Below are 23,794 nucleotides of genomic sequence, written 5' to 3'. Positions count from 1 at the left end.
TGCACATCATTCACAGATGCAAATGGGCTAAAAGTTGCTGTGTTTACTGCCCGTTGTATTCAAATCTCTTGTCTCTCATGGTCAACGACAACACCTTGCATACATTTCTTCACATTCCACCAGTTAGGAATGTCTAGGTAATGGGCAAACAATTATTTTTTGTTTGATTCTATGTCCTTTGTCACTTTTATTCCCTACGGATGATTTGCTATCCAATGAGTAAACCCGAATTTTGTATTAGTATCACCCCATGCTGTAGCAAGCTACCTCGCATTAAAATTGTTTTTGCGTAAAGGTCATTCACTACATGAATATTCCACTGATTTAATGCTTGTCTGAGTTCTTGGCCTTCCCATTGTCCCTTATTACATATAACACATTTCTGGCTGGGTTACCTGCTGTCAGGTAAAAACTCTAGCACTGCCACGATCAGGTGACACAAGATCTATAGGTGAGACAGCTTTTGTCTTGCGATTGGGCAGTATAACAAATAAGATGACCAAGTCTGTGTAACTTGTCTCCACTTTGACTTCATCAATGATTTGTACACACTACAAAACTTTGCACCTTGTGATAAGTTTCATTTTCTGACACTAAACTTCCACAGTACCAAAAGATTTTACTTATTTCAAAGTCTTCCCTTCCAATGATATTTTGACACAGCCTTCACATTTGCTGACTGTCATCATTTTGGCCTTTCCCATATTTATTCGCATTCACTACTCTTTTACAATCCTGTCCACCACAAACTGTAGTTCCTTCCCTCATACAGGCAACACTGATTAATCATGTGCACCTTTAATTGTCTTTCCTCTCCCTCCTCCAATAATTATGCCTCTTGTTTTCACATTAATGGCTTACGTGTTGAACTCTTGCTGATTCTGTGAGAGAACACTAGTTCTTTGAATGCTGTCTCATGCAGAGACCAAGAACACTACATGTCTGGTCCACAGGACACGGCAGTCATCTCGTTAGCCCTGCCCATCCACTGACTGACTGCCAACAACATGTACAGATCTGAATGCATCACGGTTACACACTACCTCAGATGGATCTTCTCTCCTGATGATGTTCTGAACTGAAGCAATAGGGGCAGTACCTTATCGACATGGACACACCTGTGATTCAATTGATTAATCCTGTATCTCACTAAGCCATTTTGCAAGAAAGAATTTGAGAAAAAATTCTAGCTTGCAACCTGTCTCAGCAAAAACTTGGTTTTTGTATCCATTCCCTATTTTAATTCCAAGCCTGAATGACAATACTATTGCTTTTTTATTTTTGTAAATGTGAAGTTCCATCTGCTAACATCTACAATGAATTACAGTATTATAAAAGTAAGATTATAAGTTCATTCAGACTTCATGTGATCCAGCAAATGACCGATAACAGAGTTATGTGAAAAATATAGACTTACTAGTCATGTTATCTGTTACAGTATCAATACACAACTAAAGGAATGACAGCTATTGAGGCTACTGTTAACAGAAGTTGTAATCTCTCTGACAGCTATTGCCATAAATCTGAGAGAGAATTATACTTGACATCTCAAAACATATTATTACTTGTTAGTGGATCAAGCACAGTGGAGAGAAAAAGAGAATGGAGTGAAGGTGAATATCAAATGATATGGTAACCAGCAGGAAAGTTCAGTTGAGAACTCAGTAAAACAGGTTGCACAGTGTGAAATACCGCAACATTGAAACTTTCTGAAAGATTGGCTATTGACATTTCTGGAAGAGAGTAAGCATGGTTCACCATTCAGTACATACTGTAGGAAAAGTAGTTCCACACTAATAGTCAAAATTATTTGAACTCCCTGAAAGACTTAACAAAAACAATAAATTTATGGCTCACATTACTCATGGTGTTACTAATTAATGATAGAGGGTGAAGCTAACACATATGGTGATTTTTTGAGTAATGGGATGAGATATGAGTAAGAACATGTAGCAGCCACAGACTACATGAAATATTGTGGCAGATTAAAATTGTGTACCAGATTTGCAGCCATTCGTCCTACCAAATGAGCAACCCTAATATGGCACATGTTCAGCCTTCACAGCTTCAGCTCTGGTGTAGTACCTGTCTTCTGCTTTCCAATCTACAAAATCTTTCCTGCATACCTCTGGGAGAAAGAATACTGCAGAAAGGAGGTTTAGCTATCGCATAGGGGTTGTTCCTAAAGTGAATATTTCATTATACACAGAAATGTGCACTGTTTTGCAGTTCTGTGACAGATAAAATGTGTGTGCTAGACAAGGACCAGAACCTGGAACAAAATCCAGTAGTGTCACATCAAGTTATCAAATTCTAAAATAATTGGGCATAAAAGAAAAAAAGGCCAATTCCAGTCAAAAAGAGATGCTGCAAAGGAAGTGTGTTTATAGACTACCTTCCAAAAGGAGACAAACAAGGTGAGTAGAATACGCACTCTCTCAATTTCGATACTGAAAACTGACGTGAGAATGTGTTAACAAAATACATAAGTAGTGATAAAATAAAATTGTTTTCTGTTACACTAATGTAATTGTGTGTTTTATATCTGACATAAAATTTTGTAAAGGAATAAAAAGAAAAAAATAAACAGAGGCAGATGACTGGTGAAATACCAAGTGGAAAATAATTCAAAACGTTTTTGTTTTTACAGGCATATGAGGAGTGAAAACGTCAAAGAATGGCAAATCCAGGATGGGAGAATGACAATATTATGAAAAGTATAGTGGAGATGCTGAGTCACAGACGGCACAACAAAAAGATTGTCAAACAAGTCAACTTTTGGCCAAAAAGGCCTTCATCGGAATTAAACAACAAACACACACACACACACACACACACACACACACACACACACACACACACACACACACACAAATGCAATGCAACTCACACATGTGACAGCAGTCTCTAGCTGTCAAGGCCAGACTCAAGCCTGTATAAGTGTGTATGTTGACTAATTCTGAGGAAGACTTTTTTGGCCAAAAGTTTAGTTGTTTTACAGTTTCTAGTTTTGCCTACCTGCGACTCAGCATTTCCGCTATATGGTGAGTGGAAATGTCAAATATTTTAAGTGCCATATGTCACATTTGTACAGAGAACCAAAACACATCACAGAAATATGCTGCTAACCTCATCACTGAAATAAATAATGAGTCAAATCAGAAAATAAATAATTTATTAAGAATTTTCTAGGTGCATACCAGGGAATTGACTGGTTCTAAGTGCCATTAACATCGAGGCACAAGGTTTTATTTGTGGTAACATGAGTGCAGTACAGAAATACGGCAGTATTGTTGTAAGTGGTAAAAGTGTAGTCAACAGAGGATCAGATGTTGAACTCCCTGTATTGTTGAGGGAGAAATGGCTTTTACACAAAATTTTCTAGACACAAGTTGTTTTGGTACTTGACTTCTACACATAGTTTTACTGTTTTTGAAATGCAAATTATCCTTTTCCATTATAAAGATGTTTTTTTGAAACAAATATTACCTCACATGCACTCTGTGTACCACACAAACTGTGAACCAACTAAGTAGAGAAGACCTTGATGCAGGGTATTTGGAACTCATGAGCGAAGCAGTGGCTGCCATGACGACCAATGAACACCCGACAATGGCCATGTTTTGGCACTTGGAAGAAGTCTAGGGACATGCAACCAAGAAAACAACTGCACTGAAAATGGTGTTTGTAGAAAGAATGGCACTTAGAACATATGATATTTCCATCACTCTTCATGTCTTAGACGGTTGTTTGTTTTAACTTTTGATCAACACTATCTGCTGTAAAAGTATGGGACCTATATTTTTATCAGATCTCAAATAATGGCACGACCAGTCTAGCGTGTTCGCATGCCGGCAGCCAGGAGTCATCGACAAACAGGATAGATCATCAAGAGAGGAAACACCATCACACACCCAGCAAGGAACAGGAGGCAAGGCTGTAACAAGCTAGAACACCACCATCCTCGGGCCAAGGATAAGGCCCGTCAGTACAGCGTCAGTGTCGGCGTCAGACCAGTGGCAATGACTCAGAAAATTCTGCACAACAATGAAATCATCTAACTGACCAGACGCGTGGAAGTATTTGGCCATTGGAGCTCCTGAACGTACTTATCAGTTAGAATCAAGAGCAAAGCAATCTGGGCAGTAATAAATCAGTATGTGCTGGACGTTATTTCAGCTACAATGCTTCCGTCTTGCAGTAGACCGTATGCTGGTGCCTTGAGATGGGGCAAACCGAGATGTTCGTTGCCCAGGCCACAGCGCGCAGCAGGCGCCAGCTGTTACTCACCCCCAGAGCGAGCCCGACGCCGATGCCGATGGGCGAGACGAGCGCGAACGTGAGCACGTAGCAGACGATGTAGCGCGGCCGCGTGCCCGCCGCGATCAGCTGCACGCCCACGCAGAAGGCCAGCACCAGCTTGTGCGCCGCCACCGCCCCCATCATGTAGTACACCAGGTTCGCGGTCTCCTGCAAAACGCCGGCACGCCGATTGGTGTGGGGCACACTCCCAGGGCACAGGCAAACACCTACCAAAGCTCGCATAACACGAAGCATAACAAGTGAGCGACCGCCTAGCCATGGCGCCAAGGCGGGCCTACAGCCGCCCTGAGTCCTAGCAAGGCTGGTTGACACACTAAGCATACTCCCTACCTTCATTCCCTCGTTTAAAGCAACACAACAGACATCATTAGCGTACCACAAAAACGATGGGATTCAATCTAAGCTGCAACTTGTCCATTCTGTATTCTACAACTACACTACTGGCCATCAAAATTGCTACACCACGAAGATGACGTGCTACACACGCGAGATTTAACCGACAGGAAGAAGATGCTGTGAGATGCAAATGATTTACTTTTCAGAGCATTCACACAAGGTTGGCGCCGGTGGCGACACGTACAACTTGCTGACATAAGAAAAGTTTCCAACCGATTTCTCATACACAAACAGCAGTTGACCGGCGTTTCCTGGCGAATCGCGTTGATCGAGATCCAATGACTGTTAGCAGAATATGGAATCGGTAATACGGAACGCCGTGCTGGATCCCAACGGCCTCGTATCACTAGCAGTCGGGATGACAGGCATCTTATCCGCATGGCTGTAACGGATCGTGCAGCCACGTCTCGATCCCTGAGTCAACAGATGGAGACGTTTGCAAGACAACAACCATCTGCCAAACAGTTCGACGACGTTTTGCAGCAGCACGGACTATCAGCTCGGAGACCATGACTGCGGTTACCCTTGACGCTGCATCACAGACAGGAGCGCCTACGATGGTGTACTCAACGACGAACCTGGGTGCACGAATGGCGAAACGTCATTTTTTCGGATGAATCAAGGTTCTGTTTACAGCATCATGATGGTCGCATCCGTGTTTTGCGACATCGCGCGGAACGCACATTGGAAGCGTGTATTCGTCATCGCCATACTGGCGTATCACCCGGCGTGATGATATGGGGTGCCATTGGTTACACGTCTCGGTGACCTCTTGTTCGCATTGGCGGCACTTTGAACAGTGGACGTTACATTTCAGAGGTGTTACGACCCGTGGCTCTACCCTTTATTCGATCCGTGCCAAACCCTACATTTCAGCAGGATAATGCACGACCGCAAGTTGTAGGTCCTATACGGGTCTCTCTGGATACATAAAATGTTCGACTGCTGCCCTGGCCATCACATTCTCCAGATCTCTCACCAACTGAAAACGTCTGGTCAATGGTGGCCGAGCAACTGGCTCGTCACAATATGCCAGTCACTACTCTTGATGAACTGTGGAATCGTGTTGAAGCTGCATGGGCAGCTGTACTTGTACGCGCCATCCAAGCTCTGTTTGACTCAATGCCCAGGCCTATCAAGGCCGTTATTACGGCCAGAGGTGGTTGTTCTGGGTACTGATTTCTCAGGAGCTTTGCACCCAAATTGCGTGAAAATGTAATCACATGTCAGGTCTAGTATAATATATTTGTCCAATGAATACCCGTTTATCATCTATATTTCTTCTCGGTGTAGCAATTATAATGGCCAGTAGTGTAGATCCACAAGGTGTTGAATATTTTCAGAGGTGGCAGTACTAATCCAAACAAGATTAAGAAGCTCAGTAAACATGGGTCCAGAAATGTATGCTTCCTGACATATGAGGATACTTACTCACAGAGAGGAACAATGCCGGCCGGAGTGGCCGTGCGGTTCTAGGCACTACAGTCTGGAGCCGAGCGACCGCTACGGTCGCATGTTCAAATCCTGCCTCGGGCTTGGATGTGTGTGATGTCCTTAGATTAGTTAGGTTTAATTAGTTCTAAGTTCTAGGCGACTAATGACCTCAGAAGTTAAGTCGCATAGTGCTCAGAGCCATTTGAACCATTTGAGAGGAACAAAAAACGTTTGGCTGCGGATGAAAGCACTGTCAACAGCGTCAGCAGAGTTTTTTCATGTCTCTCTGTGTCAAAGTACTCTCGATACACATTAATCTGTGCGTTAGCTGGTCTGTACATAGTTGTGTGGGTACAGCTGTGTTGTGCTCAAAGCAGTAATAATTGCGGGCGGCTCGAGGATTGGGTGCAAGTCTGGACTTGACGCCATTCCGGCGGCTTGCGTGTCCTTAACACCCCAATTATCTAACCGGAATTCGAACCACGTGTCATTCCTGACGAATCTCTGCACCGATCAGACGTGACCGCTCCCCAACCATCTTCCCCAACTACATTATGAAACACGGTAAGGTGGGGTAAAGTGGCCAATGCGTTTTTTTCCCCTGAACAGCGCCTCTGCCTGGCGAGAAGTGGTCAAAATAGGTCTGACACACACCATCGCTGTTGCCAATGAATGTGTCGGAGGAATCTTGTTCCGTTATTTTTTAGTGTAGAAACTCTTCTAGTTTTCAGTAGTCTGACATATATTTTCCAATATCAATGTTTAAAAAACGTCTTTGGGAGGGGGGGGGGGGAATGTTGTTTCTTTACCCAGTTAGGCCGGCCGCGGTGGCCGAGCAGTTCTAGGCGCTTCAGTCCGGAACCGTGCGTCTGCTAAGGTCGCAGATTCGAATCCTGCCTCGGGTATGGATGTATGTGATGTCCTTAGGTTAGTTAGGTTTAAGTTGTTCTAAGTTCTAGGGGACTGATGATCTCAGATGTTAAATCCCATAGTGCTCAGAGCCATTTGAACCCGTTAGGGTGGAGAAAGTAACCATTGGTTATGGCTTCGGAAAAATGTGTTTAGGTCCTTTTGATTATACTGTACATTTTTAGTTGCAAATATATAGTGTGATTCGTTATGACATGTAGATTCAACATATGTAAGCAAACATGCTGAGCGTCAGTCAAACGTTTCCTCCTAACACTCAGAAAGTGCACTTTCCCAGACGAAACATTCCTTCTTGCCACATACACCTTGTGGAATAATTCTGACGCTAAAAACTAGATAACTTCTTGCTGATGATGAAGCGAATCGAAAGTTTGTCTTGTTACACGGCATCTTTGAACACATCAGGAAGGAGGTAAAATGATATTTAGACATTATATATATATTCCGCCACGCACATGTACTACGACTGGCAAAGATGTAAAAACAGGAGTCCTTGAATTCTCCAGATTTGTGAAAATGCGCAGTCTCACAATGACTGACCGACTTACAGTGCAATCGTTGAACTCCGACCATTTGGGTAAGCTGCGTTTGACATACTGACTGGTCTGATCGAGGTGAAAACCGTATTACGTGCCACGAGGAACCCTCTATACTTTCCAGTGGATCGAATCGCAAGCAGCTGGGTTTCTATTCCGACAGTCACGCCAGCCGCCCACGCCTTGCATATGGACGCATCATGCGAAAAACGACCGAGTGGACCATCATCTAGAGCTTATTTGAGTGGCATGCCTGCCGTGTGTGTTGTCGGCTGGTAAATTGGCAACTGTCGAATTACAAACGGCTCGGTAGCTAACTGCATACGTGTCGAACTGAAAATGGTTTGGTAGCCAAGTGTACGAATGTCAAACTACAAATGGCTCAGTAGATAAGTGGGTAAGTGTAAAACTACACATTTGGAGTTCAATCATCAGTCACTCCTAAAATACTTTGTTGTTCACTTACAACTTCTTTTACCTCCACCAAAGATCTGCATATGTGAAAAATGTCAAACTGCGTTATGGTTTGATGGCCACATTTCACCTAGGACGGAGGAAGGTAACGGCATACTGCCTCCACAAGGTTCACGACTAGTGACGTAATTTTGGTGTTCAAAGCAACTTTCAGATTAAAGATTCAATTTGGCGTGTAAACTGTCCAACAGATGCAAAGCATCTTCCACGTATCTATTTTTGCAATGGTCAATGCATTCTTAAACCAAACAAATACAACAACGCAGTTCCTCGCTCATCGCTTATGCACTATTTGCTCGCACGCACAAGCAATGGAAGATTACCATTCTGTGTCGGATGGAGTTGGCTAGAGGAGGGGGAGAGGGGAGGAGGTTATCAGGTATTTTGCTCACAACACATCAGCCAACGACGAGTGCTCTCACAGAATACGGAGGAGCGGCCAAGATGGACAGATAAGAATTACACAGTAGCGAGGTGCGCTGTTACTTCATCGGCGTCAAGTGTGCCGCTCACACGTTGCGTCTTTTCTTTTTGGGTGTGTGTGTGTCTCCTGCACCTCGATCACTTGCAGTCCGTCTCGTGCAGTGCGGGGAGCCTTCGGCGTCAACATGCACACAGATGCAAATGAGAGGGAAATGAGCAACAGGTGCGGCAAGGTCGCGGATCGCGCGAGACCAGCCGCGCCGCCACGCGGCCCGGCCTTGTACTTCCGCGGTGACGTCACTCACTGCCGCCATGGCGAGGTCCCCCTCACCTGCAGCGCGGAACTGCATCGGAAGTCGTGCCTACTCACCTTGTGACGTGCGCCACCGCTACTCTATTGCTCCCCAGGCTATGTGTACGTCTATAATCGGCAACCCGTTGTACGGTGAGTTGCGGACGGTAAACACTTCCATCATCGACACCCCCCCCCCCCCAATTGTGGTCACTTGTTCATCGAATGCCGGCCGGTGTGGCCGTGCGGCTCTAAGCGCTTCAGTTTGGAACCGCGTGACCGCTACGGTCGTAGGTTCGAATCCTGCCTCGGGCATGGATGTGTGTGATGTCCTTAGGTTAGTTAGGTTTAAGTAGTTCTAAGTTCTAGGGGACTGATGACCTCAGAAGTTAAGTCCCATAGTGCTCAGAGCCATTTGAACCATTTTTGTTCATCGAATGAACGGGAAACAGTGCGGAAAGAACGTCTCGGGGCCTTAAAGGTGTCATTATAAGCTCTACCTCTGCAGATCATCTCGTAGAGGTAAACCACCACCCAAATACCACTGAAACTGATTTGGAGGTCTTCAAAGAAAGCCTTAGACTCTAATGAAAACACGCGATGACTTTCACAAACAAAAAAGTAATAATACAAGGAAACAAAATTTTCAACGAATACCGAATACCATTCGGTCTCGTAAACTGACAACTGTCGGAAGAGCGGTGAATTGATCACATGCCTCTCCATATCCGCATCCAGTGACTCTTATGAGCTGAGGATGACACGGCGGACGGCCGGCTCCGTCGAGCTTTCAAGGAGTATTCGGAAGGAGTTTACAGGATATCATACAATAAAACACTGCCTCCCAAACTTAATCAATTATACAAAGACACATGTTTTTAGGCAAGATAATACCTTTAAATATAATTAATATTATTTACGCAAGATAGGACTTTTAAATATAATTAATATTTAAAAGTCCTATATTGCCTAAAAACAGGTGCTTTTCGACCTTACTTTCTCATTCTCTCCCTACGTTCACGCACACAATACACACTCAAATGGCTCAAATGGCTCTGAGCACTATGGGACTCAACTTCTGAGGTCATCAGTCCCCCAGAACTTAGAACTACTTAAACCTAACTAACCCATGGACATCACACACATCCTTGCCCGAGGCAGGATTCGAACCTGCGACCGTAGCGGTCGCGGGGTTCCAGACTGGAGCGCCTAGAACCGCTCGGCCACACCGGCAGGCAATACACACTCACATCAAATATGTTTACATTAGCTCTCGCACCATAAAAACTCCCACCAGCCATTCAAAACTAACGCCACATTGGATAAAAATAATAAGATGAACAATAGAGTAGCGACAGTAACCTAATATCTCTCGAAGAGTATGGTGACCACACGTTTCCCTAAATTTCGTTTTCTGTATGAAAACTTACGGTACAAGGTGAGAATGAAATGAAAAAGGTGAAAAAAAACAGTGCGTACATTTACAAGCACAAAGACAATATATCAAGAAGTACAGTAAGATGGAAAATCTAAGTTGCTCTTGGGAAAACAATATAAAAAGAGATTACTCTTTGGCATTTTTTTTCTGCCTACTTTGCTGATGACATGCTGTCAAGCCATATAAGGCATGAAAGCAAGAAAATGCCATCTTTTAAAATTCATGCGGAGACTAGTGAGCAATCACAACAAAATAAAATGCGCGTTTTTTGGCCTAAAATAGAGAACCAACATATTTTGTAAGATGACTTTAAGTTTGGAATATGATAAAAAAAATGGCAACACTGGCAAGAAAAGCCCTCCGCTATGCTCTGTACAGACGTCTGAGGATATAGAAGTGAATACATATTCCTTATTCGTTTTTGCAAAGAACCTTTTCGCAAATTGAGAGGCGGAGGACGGTGAATGTCCTAAATGTAAAGTCCAAATTTGCTGGCGCAGCGCAATTTGCACGATGTGGCACGTAAACGTCGCATAACGAGGCGGATCATGCACTGTCCTGGCGGTCATGAGATTAATATTTAGGTAGCGCGGTTTACTCCGGTCCTTTCAACACTAATTAGTTTTATATCACTAAAATCACGGTAGCAAGAGATACCGAATGCCGCTTGCAAAATGCCGTTCCATTAAAATAACTCCCAGCTACCCATCAACTCTGTATTCATTACCTATTGCCGAACAGTTACTGGAAGCGTTCACATCCACTAAATATTTAGTAGTATCAGTAGGGGCGATATTAAGTGGAAAACCACAGTGTAGTTTGCTGTTAAAATTCCAAGAGCGTATGCTCCACAAAGAATCGACCACTATATTGCTTCCACCTATGTACAGTGTGGTCCATTGATCGTGACAGGGCCAAATATCTCACGAAATAAGCGTCAAATAAAAAAATTACAAAGAATGAAACTTGTCTAGCTTGAAGGTGGAAACTAGATGGCGTTATGGTTGGCCCGCTAGATGGCGCTGTCATGGGTCAAACGGATATCAACTGCGTTTTTTTAAAAATAGGATCCCCCATTTTTTATTACATATTCGTGTAGTACGTAAAGAAATATGAATGTTTTAGTTGGACCACTTTTTTCGCTTTTTGATAGATGGCGCTGTAATACAAACATATGGCTCACAATTTTAGGCGAACAGTTGGTAATAGGTAGGTTCTTTAAATTAAAATACAGAACGTAGGTGCGTTTGAACATTTTATTTCGGTTGTTCCAATGTGATACATGTACCTTTGTAAACTTATTTCTGAGAATGCATGCTGTTACGTGTGATTACCTGTAAATACCACATTAATGCAATAAATCCTGAAAATGATGTCCGTCAACCTCAATGCATTTGGCATTACGTGTAACGACATTCCTCTCAACACCTAGTAGTTCGCGTTCTGTAATGTTCGCACATGCATTGACAATGCGCTGACGCATGTTGTCAGGCGTTGTCGGTGGATCACGATAGCAAATATCCTTCAACTTTCCCCACACAAAGAAATCCAGGGACGTCAGATCCGGTGAACGACCAATCCACCTGTCACGAAATACGCTATTCAATACCGCTTCAACCGCACGCGAGCTATGTGCCGGACATCCATCATGCTGGAAGTACATCGCCATTCTGTCATGCAGTGAAACATCTTGTAGTAACATCGGTAGAACATTACGTAGCAAATCAGCATACGTTGCACCATTTAGACTGCCATCGATAAAATGGGGGCCAAGTATCCTTCCTCCCACAATGCCGCACCGTACATTAACCCGCCAAGGTCGCTGATGTTTCACTTGTCGCAGCCATCGTGGATTTTCCGTTGCCCAGTAGTGCATATTATACCGGTTTACGTTACCACTGTTGGTGGATAACGCTTCGTCGCTAAATAGAACTCGTGCAAGAAATGTGTCACCGTCGCGTAATTTCTCTTGTGCCCAGTGCCAGAACTGTACACGACGTTCAAACTCGTCGCCATGCAATTCCTGTTGCATATAAATATGGTACGGGTGCAATCGATGTTGATGTAGCATTCTCAACACCAACGTTTTTGAGATTCCCGATTCTCGCGCTATTTGTCTGCTACTGATGTGCGGATTAGCCGCGACAGCAGCTAAAACACCTACTTGGGCATCATCATTTGTTGCAGCTCGTAGAAGACGTTTCACTTTTGACTGAACACTTCCTGTTTCCTTAAATAGGGTGATTATCCAGCGAACGGTCCGGACACTTGGATGATGTCGTCCAGGATAGCGAGCAGCATACATAGAACACGCCCATTTGGCATTTTGATCACAATAGCCATACATCAACACGATATTGACCTTTTCCGCAATTGGTAAACGGTCCATTTTCACACGGGTAATGTATCACGAAGCAAATACCGTCCGCACTGGCGGAATGGCTCTGAGCACTATGGGACTTAACATCGGTGGTCATCAGTCCCCTAGAACTTAGAACTACTTAAACCTAACTAACCGAAGAACATCACATATATCCATGCCCGAGGCAGGATTCGAACCTGCGACCGTAGCAGTCGCGCGGTTCCGGACTGAGCGCCTAGAACCGCTAGACCACCGCGGCCGGCGCACTGGCTGAATGTTACGTAATACCACGTAGTTATACATTTGTGATTATTACAGCGCCATCTGTCACAAAGTGAAGAAAATGGTACAACTAAAACATTCATATTTCTCTAATAAAAAAGGGGGTTCCTATTTTTTAAAAAAACGCAGTTGATATCCGTTTGACCTATGGCAGCGCCATCTAGTGGGCCAACCATAGCGCCATCTGGTTTCCCCCTTCAAGCTAGACGAGTTCCGTTCTTTGTAGTTTTCTCGTTTGATGCTTATTTCGTGAGATATTTTGCCCGGTCGCTATCAATGGACCACCCTGTACGTCCCACAAAAAGACGGAGAAGGTAAAATCAGAGAGATTCGAGTTCACACGAGGCGCTTTCGGCTTACAGGAGAGGGGGGAGAATGACTGGTACAGAAAGTACCCTTCTCCAGACTCCATAAGGCAACTTGCGAAGTGCAGAAGTAGGGTTAGAAGTTGCCTTCTCTGTACGTTCGCGGTGGTAAAGTGCGCGTCATTTACGGCTGCGGCCGAGTTTAGGTTCGTTCTGCGCATCTGACGTCACAAAAGACAGTCAGCCAATGAACAGAGAACGACGTGGCCAGAGCTCGACTGCAGTGTAGAGCACGGACGAGTGTCTTCCGTTTTAGAAACGTTTAGTCATAAATAAAGCAACTGAACAAAAGCAATGTCTTGATAACAGAATTTCTTTTATAGAAAGTTTGGAAAAAACGTTCCTTACACCAATTGCTTCATATTCTAATAATTAATTATACCAAACAAGCAATAAGCCTCCTAATTCTGGCGATAGCAAGGAAAGGTGTTTGTATCATTCTCACTAACCGATTTTTCGCAATAAAGAACAGCGGTAATTGTTATTTCTTATTGTACTTCGGACGAAACGTGAGTAATTCATAGTCATACCAACAGTGTTTATCGATATTTTGCGTCATATTTTAAAATCCTCCAGGAAGTGTATTGGACGACGAGCTGTGTTAGCTTAATGGTTAAAGTGGTTGGCTGCTAAGTGAAAGGTTGTGAGTTCAAGCCTTGTTTGGGGTTTAATTTAAAACAATATCGAAGTGTCTTACTTTCTGAATTTTATTCGTTTGAATGTAATTTTTTAACATTTCTAGTGGCAACTAAAATCCATCATGTGGAAAGTATACGCTATGGACTTTTTTTACCTCTGCAAACTCTTCAAAATTTCGTGTAATGGTTTACTACATTTAATGCTGCACAATAACAGCGTTGAACATCGAAACAAAATTAAGTCATTTATGGGGGGAAGGTATCAGTCAAGAAGATGTGTAAAAATAAAATTTTTGGATCAAATAATTTTTGTGTAATCGAATGATAAGCGTGTCAAAGCAGTCGGAACACCACGTGTCTGCACAGGCGAGCAGCGCAGTGATGTCAAAATCGCGCACATGGCGGAATGCAGGGAGCACGTCTCTGTAGCAGCGAAAGGGTTAATGCGGCCGTGGTGGCTTTACTTCATAAACTACGCTGTCCCCCCTAAACGTAAGTTTGCTTGGTGCGTGCAACTGGCAACGCAGCAATCTCCCGCGTCTGGGTGGGCATGTGCGAACCACCAAGATAAAGGAATTGAACTATAGTAGACCCACAAGCGCTGTAGGGCTCCCACATAGGCGGACGGCGCCAGAAGCAAGTCTCCCCTCGTTTACGGACGCCAAGCGTGGCCCAGTGACCCACACTTTCTACTGCCGACATTCACAGCACAAAGAGCAAGCGTCGGGCACGCACCGTGGGAATGAAGCCCAACTGCAGGAAGAGGTCGCCAAGTTCATTATAGACGGGTTGTAAATAAAGCCGCGACCTCCGCCGGACCGGCAACGGCTCTGAAATAGCTGCGTGGTCAGGTGGTCAACTGGACACTTGATCCCTAACTGCCGGAGTGGAGCGTCCGTTGCACAATGCGTGCTTCTGGCTGGACAGCTGCACTGGCGGGCAGCAACTAACACTGGCGCCAGTTGTGTTGCAAGCGACAGTCAGCTTGTCTTACTGCTCTAGCAGCCATGGAAAAGAGACACTGTGACCAATTTATTTGATTAAAAAGCGCAATAAGTAGAAACCTAAAATCAGTGGGAGATCGGTGGCCGGATTAATCTGAAAGGGCGGGTTGACCGATGGCCTCATTAGAAGAACAACAGTGGCATGAGCTGCTACGCCCAAACAGTGATGAGAGAGACACGCAGTAAAAAAAAGTAACAGTGTCTTAGAAAAGCGGCCGCGAGAATATATAGAGGGATGGGAAAGGGTAGCAACGAGATCGGTGGACAATCTCAAGATAAGCTGCTTTATTTAGGCTGCTGCTCTTCAAGATAGGAAAACTCGGAGGCGTTTCGATGAGGGCTGTTTTCAACAGGGCACTCGAATGTGTGAGTGGTGAAGCTGCTGCGGAGGATGATAATGACTGGTTAACTTACTCGCATAGTCGCCTTCGCGAGGAGATCTCAGCTTCAGACAAGTGAAAGTGCTACAGCATAGGTGAACTCAGTGCATTTTTTCTAAAAAAAGTTTGAGGGTATTCCGACATGGGATATATTGCAGCGAAAATTAGTTATAACTGAAACATGGGATACCACCCGTCTGCTTTTAGCCATGACGTCATCAACATGTCGAACTAAAAATAAATGGTATCAGACTCTTCAGTTGACTTTGTTCAAATGAAGCAAGCGATACCGAGAAAAACAAACATACAAGAGAATGTGGTTTCGAACACTTCAGTTTACATCACCTCAAATGAAGCATGCAATTTGAGCGTACGCATATCCGTTTAAATGGTTCAAATGGCTTTGAGCACTATGGGACTTAACATCTGAGGTCATCAGTGCTATAGAACTTAGAACTACTTAAACCTAACTAACCTAAGGACATCACACACATCCATGCTTGAGGCAGGAGTCGAACCTGCGCCGTAGCGGTCGCGCGGTCCAGACTGAAACACCTAGAACCGCTCGGCCACTCCAGCCGGCTATATCCGTTTAGCACTACCATCGCCCACAACTAGTGGGCGAGGGTACTACATTCTTGTCGAACTGGTTGCCACTGATTCAATTGTCGAGAACGGTTGCCGCAGCTTCGAAATGCTTGAAACAGTCAATGACATCGATTTTCCCACCAAAAACTGCACTCGTATTATTCGTATTGCAATTACCAACACGAAAAAAATGAAATAAAAAAATTACGTCCGTGAAATAAATCTTTTGCACTCTTCCATGTTCTCAACATCGTAAAAAAATCACTTTGTCGACGAAAAAGTTTAGGGGTACGCATCCCAGCGTTCCCCCAGAAAAACAGCACTGGGTGAACTGGATTTCATGTTGTAAGACATATGGAGGAGGACATGAAGATGATTTACCGTCGTTTTTCCCTGACCACTGTTTAAACATGTCACCTGTGAAGACTAGACTGTTGTGGTGAGTGCAAAATGATAGAAACAAAGAGAATGAAAAGTGATAGCTGTATGATTCCTGCTTCTGTCTAAAAGTGGTTACAGGGACCTTGAGCGTGATGTTCCCTTGCAACAAACGGACCACCCAGAACATCGACTTATCTACCTCGATAGATAACCAACTCAAGGCGCTGGAGTCTAATATGGGGGCCATCAACTGTACGCCAATATCTGCGCTCCCACTGTTGGTCAAATTCACGTTAATTTATTAATGTTTTATTGTTTACAATTTCGACAGCCGGCACCTGGAACCTAATGCGAGTAGTATTTTCATATAACTACAGAAAGTTGTATACAACTGTTACTAAACATTCGCTTCAAGATTTGTAATGGAGTTTAAGCATTTGCAATAATTGGTGGAATTCACTATTAAACAAAAAAGGAAAAACACCATGAACCATTAAACAATAGCGCTGTATTTGTTGTCATCTACACTACCATCGCAGCAGGTGGCTTACTGGCCTTTCCTAATGTTAACGCCGGCCCTTGTGACCGAGCGGTTCTAGGCGCTTCAGTCCGGAACCGCGCTACTGCTACGGTCGCAGGTTCGAAGACTGCCTCGGGCATGTATGTGTGTGATGTCCATAGGTTAGTTAGGTTTAAGTAGTTCTAAGTTCTAGGGGACTGAGACCTCAGATGTTAAGTCCCATAGTGTTCAGAACCATTTGTACCTAATTTTAACCAGTGGGATAGCTCAGGATTAAGGAACATACATTAGTCAGGAAGTGCCTGTTGCAGAATTCTGCATCTACGACCCATGTTAACATGTTGTTGTTGTTGTGGTCTTCAGTCCTGAGACTGGTTTGATGCAGCTCTCCATGCTACTCTATCCTGTGCAAGCTTTTTCATCTCCCAGTACCTACTGCAACCTACATCCTTCTGAATCTGCTTAGTGTATTCATCTCTTGGTCTCCCTCTACGATTTTTACCCTCCACGCTGCCCTCCAATACTAAATTGGTGATCCCTTGATGCCTCAGAACATGTCCTACCAACCGATCCCTTCTTCTGGTCAAGTTGTGCCACAAACTTCTCTTCTCCCCAATCCTATTCAATACTTCCTCATTAGTTACGTGATCTACCCATCTAATCTTCAGCATTCTTCTGTAGCACCACATTTCGAAAGCTTCTATTCTCTTCTTGTCCAAACTATTTATCGTCCATGTTTCACTTCCATACATGGCTACACTCCATACGAATACTTTCAGAAATGACGTCCTGACACTTAAATCAATACTGGATGTTAACAAATTTCTCTTCTTCAGAAACGCTTTCCTTGCCATTGCCAGCCTACATTTTATATCCTCTCTACTTCGACCATCATCAGTTATTTTGCTCCCCAAATAGCAAAACTCCTTTACTACTTTAAGTGCCTCATTTCCTAATCTAATTCCCTCAGCATCACCCGACTTAATTAGACTACATTCCATTATCCTTGTTTTGCTTTTGTTGATGTTCATCTTATATCCTCCTTTCAAGACACTGTCCATTCCATTCAACTGCTCTTCCAAGTCCTTTGCTGTCTCTGACAGAATTACAATGTCATCGGCGAACCTCAAGGTTTTTATTTCTTCTCCATGAATTTTAATACCTACTCCGAATTTTTCTTTTGTTTCCTTTACTGCTTGCTCAATATACAGATTGAACAACATCGGGGAGAGGCTACAACCCTGTCTTACTCCCTTCCCAACCACTGCTTCCCTTTCATGTCCCTCGACTCTTATAACTGCCATCTGGTTTCTGTACAAATTGTAAATAGATTGAACAACATCGGGGAGAGGCTACAACCCTGTCTTACTCCCTTCCCAACCACTGCTTCCCTTTCATGTCCCTCGACTCTTATAACTGCCATCTGGTTTCTGTACAAATTGTAAATAGCCTTTCGCTCCCTGTATTTTACCCCTGCCACCTTTAGAATTTGAAAGAGAGTATTCCAGTCAACATTGTCAAAAGCTTTCTGTAAGTCTACAAATGCTAGAAACGTAGGTTTGCCTTTCCTTAATCTTTCTTCTAAGATAAGTCGTAAGGTCAGTATTGCCTCACGTGTTCCAGTGTTTCTACGGAATCCAAACTGATCTTCCCCGAGGTTGGCTTCTACTAGTTTTTCCATTCGTCTGTAAAGAATTCGTGTTAGTATTTTGCAGCTGTGACTTATTAAGCTGATAGTTCGGTAATTTTCACATCTGTCAACACCTGCTTTCTTTGGGATTGGAATTATTATATTCTTCTTGAAGTCTGAGGGTATTTCGCCTGTTTCATACATCTTGCTCACCAGATGGTAGAGTTTTGTCAGGACTGGCTCTCCTATGGCCGTCAGTAGTTCCAATGGAATATTGTCTACTCCAGGGGCCTTGTTTCGACTCAGGTCCTTCAGTGCTCTGTCAAACTCTTCACGCAGTATCGTATCTCCCATTTCATCTTCATCTACATCCTCTTCCATTTCCATAATATTGTCCTCAAGTACATCGCCCTTGTATAGACCCTCTATATACTCCTTCCACCTTTCTGCTTTCCCTTCTTTGCTTAGCACTGGGTTTCCATCTGAGCTCTTGATATTCATACAAGTCGTTCTCTTATCTCCAAAGGTCTCTTTAATTTTCCTGTAGGCGGTATCTATCTTACCCCTAGTGAGATAGGCCTCTACATCCTTACATTTGTCCTCTAGCCATCCCTGCTTAGCCATTTTGCACTTCCTGTCGATCTCATTTTTGAGACGTTTGTATTCCTTTTTGCCTGTTTCACTTACTGCATTTTTATATTTTCTCCTTTCATCAATTAAATTCAATATTTCTTCTGTTACCCAAGGGTTTCTACTAGCCCTCGTCTTTTTACCTACTTGATCCTCTGCTGCCTTCACTACTTCATCCCTCAAAGCTATCCATTCTTCTTCTACTGTATTTATTTCCCCCATTCCTGTCAATTGCTCCCTTATGCTCTCCCTGAAATTCTGTACAACCTCTGGTTCTTTCAGTTTATCCAGGTCCCATCTCCTTAAATTCCTAACTTTTTGCAGTTTCTTCAGTTTTAATCTACAGGTCATAACCAATAGATTGTGGTCAGAGTCCACATCTGCCCCTGGAAATGTCTTACAATTTAAAACCTGGTTCCTAAATCTCTGTCTTACCATTATATAATCTATCTGATACCTTTTAGTATCTCCAGGGTTCTTCCATGTATACAACCTTCTTTCATGATTCTTAAACCAAGTGTTCGTTATGATTATGTTGTGCTCTGTGCAAAATTCTACCAGGCGGCTTCCTCTTTCATTTCTGTCCCCCAATCCATATTCACCTACTATGTTTCCTTCTCTCCCTTTTCCTACACTCGAATTCCAGTCACCCATGACTATTAAATTTTCATCTCCCTTCACAATCTGAATAATTTCTTTTATTTCATCATACATTTCTTCAATTTCTTCGTCATCTGCAGAGCTAGTTGGCATATAAACTTGTACTACTGTAGTAGGTGTGGGCTTCGTATCTATCTTGGCCACAATAATGCGTTCACTATGCTGTTTGTAGTAGCTTACCCGCATTCCTATTTTCCTATTCATTATTAAACCTACTCCTGCATTCCCCCTATTTGATTTTGTGTTTATAACCCTGTAGTCACCTGACCAGAAGTCTTGTTCCTCCTGCCACCGAACTTCACTAATTCCCACTATATCTAACTTCAACCTATCCATTTCCCTTTTTAAATTTTCTAACCTACCTGCCCGATTAAGGGATCTGACATTCCACGCTCCGATCCGTAGAACGCCAGTTTTCTTTCTCCTGATAACGACATCCTCTTGAGTAGTCCCCGCCCGGAGATCCGAATGGGGGACTATTTTACCTCCGGAATATTTTACCCAAGAGGACGCCATCATCATGTAATCATACAGTAAAGCTGCATGCCCTCGGGAAAAATTACGGCTGTAGTTTCCCCTTGCTTTCAGCCGTTCGCAGTACCAGCACAGCAAGGCCGTTTTGGTTATTGTTACAAGGCCAGATCAGTCCATCATCCAGACTGTTGCCCTTGCAACTACTGAAAAGGCTGCTGCCCCTCTTCAGGAACCACACGTTTGTCTGGCCTCTCAACAGATACCCCTCCGTTGTGGTTGCACCTACGGTACGGCTATCTGTATCGCTGAGGCACGCAAGCCTCCCCACCAACGGCAAGGTCCATGGTTCATGGGGAGGCATGTTAACATTGCGCGAATAAATCGCCGACTTCTGACGACAAAATCCTAAATCTCAAGAACCAGAGTTCCAGGAACCCGTACCATATCCAAACAATCCTGAACCCGCCGCACGTCAGCCTTGAGATAGGGCCACAGTTGAGCTAGCGCCGTCGACCATAGTCCCAGTGTGCTCAAAAAGATCTACCACTCCATTGTCCGCAGCCTGCTCTTGCTGGGAGACCCATGTACGTTACGTAGAAGTTCTCATTCAATCTGCTGTTTCTGTGTTTTGGCCACACATCCACAGCCCTTGATCATCATCTGTGTAGAAATTAATTCCGGGGTCAGTGAACGCCCAGTGATTCACAACACAACACATTTTTGTCCCCTCATGAGCTGAACTACTTACTTCATGGTCGACTACTGGAGCGAGGCTGCAATTCAGCGATGTCGCCAGAGATGTCAGGTTTCCTAACTGCAGATATTACGGTTACAGACTTCGTACAAACTACACCTGCTGTACTGGATGAAACAGCTCTGTGGTTACGAGACTAAGTTGTATTTGGAAGGGGTAGGGTACAAACCAACTGACTATCATTAGCATTTACGTTTTCTGTTCAGGCGAAAGGTGTGATTGTTCCTTTGAAGAACCTAATCCATAGCCAATATCCTTCGCATCTGTATCCAACATGGGGAAGTCATTCACTGGTTACTGCCATCCAGCCATAAATATGACCCATCTACAAGATTTCATAGCAATCCGTGTCACCAACAGGTTGTTGCTCATGGCAGTTGCCTCTGGCAGAGAAGGTTTACCCCAAATCGAGGTATACACGATAGGGCCACTCCCTTGACGTACTGGCAGATGAAAAGCTGAATGCCTCCACTACATCGAACACGGAGGGTCCCATACGTTAGGGACTCACAATATGATGATACCGTAGATATCCTGTGTACGACTTCCACTCCGATGTCTGACTACATCCAAGAGTAAAGACGTGCGCCCTCTCACATACAGGTGATCAAAAGTCAGTATAAATTTGAAAACTTAATAAACCACGGAATAATGTAGATAGAGAGGTAAAAATTGACACACATGCTTGGAATGACATGGGGTTTTATTAGAACAAACAAAAAAAAAACAAAGTTCACAAAATGTCCGACAGATGGCGCGTGAAAAATCTCTTGCGCGCGTCGTTTGGTGATGATCGTGTGCTCAGCCGCCACTTTCGTCATGCTTGGCCTCCCAGGTCCCCAGACCTCAGTCCGTGCGATTATTGGCTTGGGGTTACCTGAAGTCGCAAGTGTATCGTGATCGACCGACATCTCTAGGGATGCTGAAAGACAACATCCGACGCCAGTGCCTCACCATAACTCCGGACATGCTTTACAATGCTGTTCACAACATTATTCCTCGACTACAGCTATTGTTGAGGAATGATGGTGGACATATTGAACATTTCCTGTAAAGAACATCATCTTTGCTTTGTCTTACTTTGTTATGCTAATTATTGCTATTCTGATCAGATGAAGCGCCATTTGTCGGACATTGTTTATAACTTTTGTATTTTTTTGGTTCTAATAAAACCCCGTGTCATTCCAATCATGTGTGTCAATTTGTACCTCTCTATCTACATTATTCCGTGATTTACTCAGTTTTCAAATTTATACTGACTTTTTGATCACCCACTACACGAGATAACTCTGATTCAGTTGCTACAGAATACAGAAGGACGGGAAAAAGGTAGTTTCAAGTGAGGAAGTAACTGTGTCGCCTTCAGCTTGATGCTGTCTTAAATGCACGTGATGGTAATGTCCAATGCTTGTCACGGTTTCTCCTCTTTTTCTATGAAGTGCAGTCAGCGTGCACAAAGTGTGCAACCAGTTCTAGTTGACGAGACGAACAGAGGAGGGAACTTATGTCCACCTTCGCTACCTGAGCGGCACGCCAGCTCAGAGCTGGCAGACTGCAGTGACTCACTGACCTGCAAATGGAAATGGAAATGCCGTGTGGCTAGGGCCTCCCGTCGGGCAAACCGTTCGCCTGGTGCAAGTCTTTCGAGTTGACGTCACTTCGGCGACTTGCGTGTCGATGGGGACAAAATGATGATGATAAGGACAACACAACACCCAGTCCCTGAGCGGAGAAACTCTCCGACCCAGCCGGGAATCGAACCCGGGCCGTTATGTATGACATTCCGTCGCGCTGACCACTCAGCTACCAGGGGCGGACACTCACCTGCAGGCCGACGGCCAGCCCCTCGAACAGCTCGTGGACAGAGAGCGCCAGGACGATCAGCAGGCCACGCAGCGACGACAGCACAGAGTCGTCCCCGTCGACGTCATCGACGTCCAGGTGTACGTGCACGTGCGCCTGCCCGTGGTGCACGTGCTTGGCCGGGTGATGCACCGGCTTGGATGGATGGTTGCTGTTGGTGTCTGCCCACGTGTTGGTACCGTTTGATAATTTCTTCTCGTCCGCACTGTTCAGCCCGACTGGCGACACCTAATAAGGAGGGAAGGAAAAATATTGTAAAAAACACTTTCTTTACTTTTAAGTGCTGCAAAGAGTGAATATGATTTATTATTTTCGCTGTGGCAAAAAGACCAGAGGAAGATTAAAAATCAACGCTCACAAAGACAAAACAAGAACATGGACACTGATACAGGATATTGTTAATGGGACATTGTCTGCTCAGATCTGATTACCGACGAGTCCCTTGGCCAATTGGTAAACTGGAACACTATCTCCGAAGACTGCATCCAGCACCTCACTATGTTTCGTTGCTGGATTCCACTCTAGCTAGAGGAAGCTATCAAGATAATGAAATTGTTGCCCAAGACAATCATTCTATCACAGGTGCCGACCTGCAATTATATATACGGTGTAATCTATGAATAAAATTTCGTTTCTGCGGGGCTACAAGGGTATTGTTCAAAATGTTCAAATGTGTGTGAAATCTTATGGGACTTAACTGCCAAGGTCATCAGTCCCTAAGCTTACACACTACTTAACCTAAATTATCCTAAGTACAAACACACACACCCATGCCCGAGGGAGGATTCGAACCTCCGCCGGGACCAGCCGCACAGTCCATGACTGCAGCCCCTTCGACCGATCGGTTAATCCTGCACGGCTACAAGGGCATTCATTTATAATGTTGCAATACTGTGTGGTCTCTTTAAACGGTCAGGTAAGTTAATCTTGACTTCACTATTATAGAATCCGTTCACTTTTACGAACAGTAGTGTAAGACATCAAAATAACGTAACTAACGAAAGACTCGCAAATAAA

The 23,794-nt window shown here is 44.0% G+C and overlaps 1 protein-coding gene across 2 annotated transcripts in view; it reads right to left on the bottom strand.

The window, feature by feature from the left end:
* The window catches only part of LOC124551545, a 141,840-nt gene that overhangs the window by 64,314 nt on the left and 53,732 nt on the right, over window positions 1-23,794 (bottom strand). For both annotated transcript variants that reach the window (XM_047126450.1, XM_047126451.1), the window contains 2 exons: window positions 22,739-23,005; window positions 4,291-4,470 (listed from right to left, as the gene is read on the bottom strand). In XM_047126450.1, coding sequence (XP_046982406.1) covers window positions 4,291-4,470; window positions 22,739-23,005 — 447 coding nt within the window. The remainder of the gene's footprint in view (window positions 1-4,290; window positions 4,471-22,738; window positions 23,006-23,794) is intronic.

Source organism: Schistocerca americana, chromosome 1, assembly GCF_021461395.2.
Source record: "Schistocerca americana isolate TAMUIC-IGC-003095 chromosome 1, iqSchAmer2.1, whole genome shotgun sequence".
Lineage (NCBI taxonomy): Eukaryota > Metazoa > Arthropoda > Insecta > Orthoptera > Acrididae > Schistocerca > Schistocerca americana.
The sequence above is the reverse complement of the archived record's forward strand: the minus strand, read 5'-3'. Positions and strand labels throughout refer to the sequence as shown.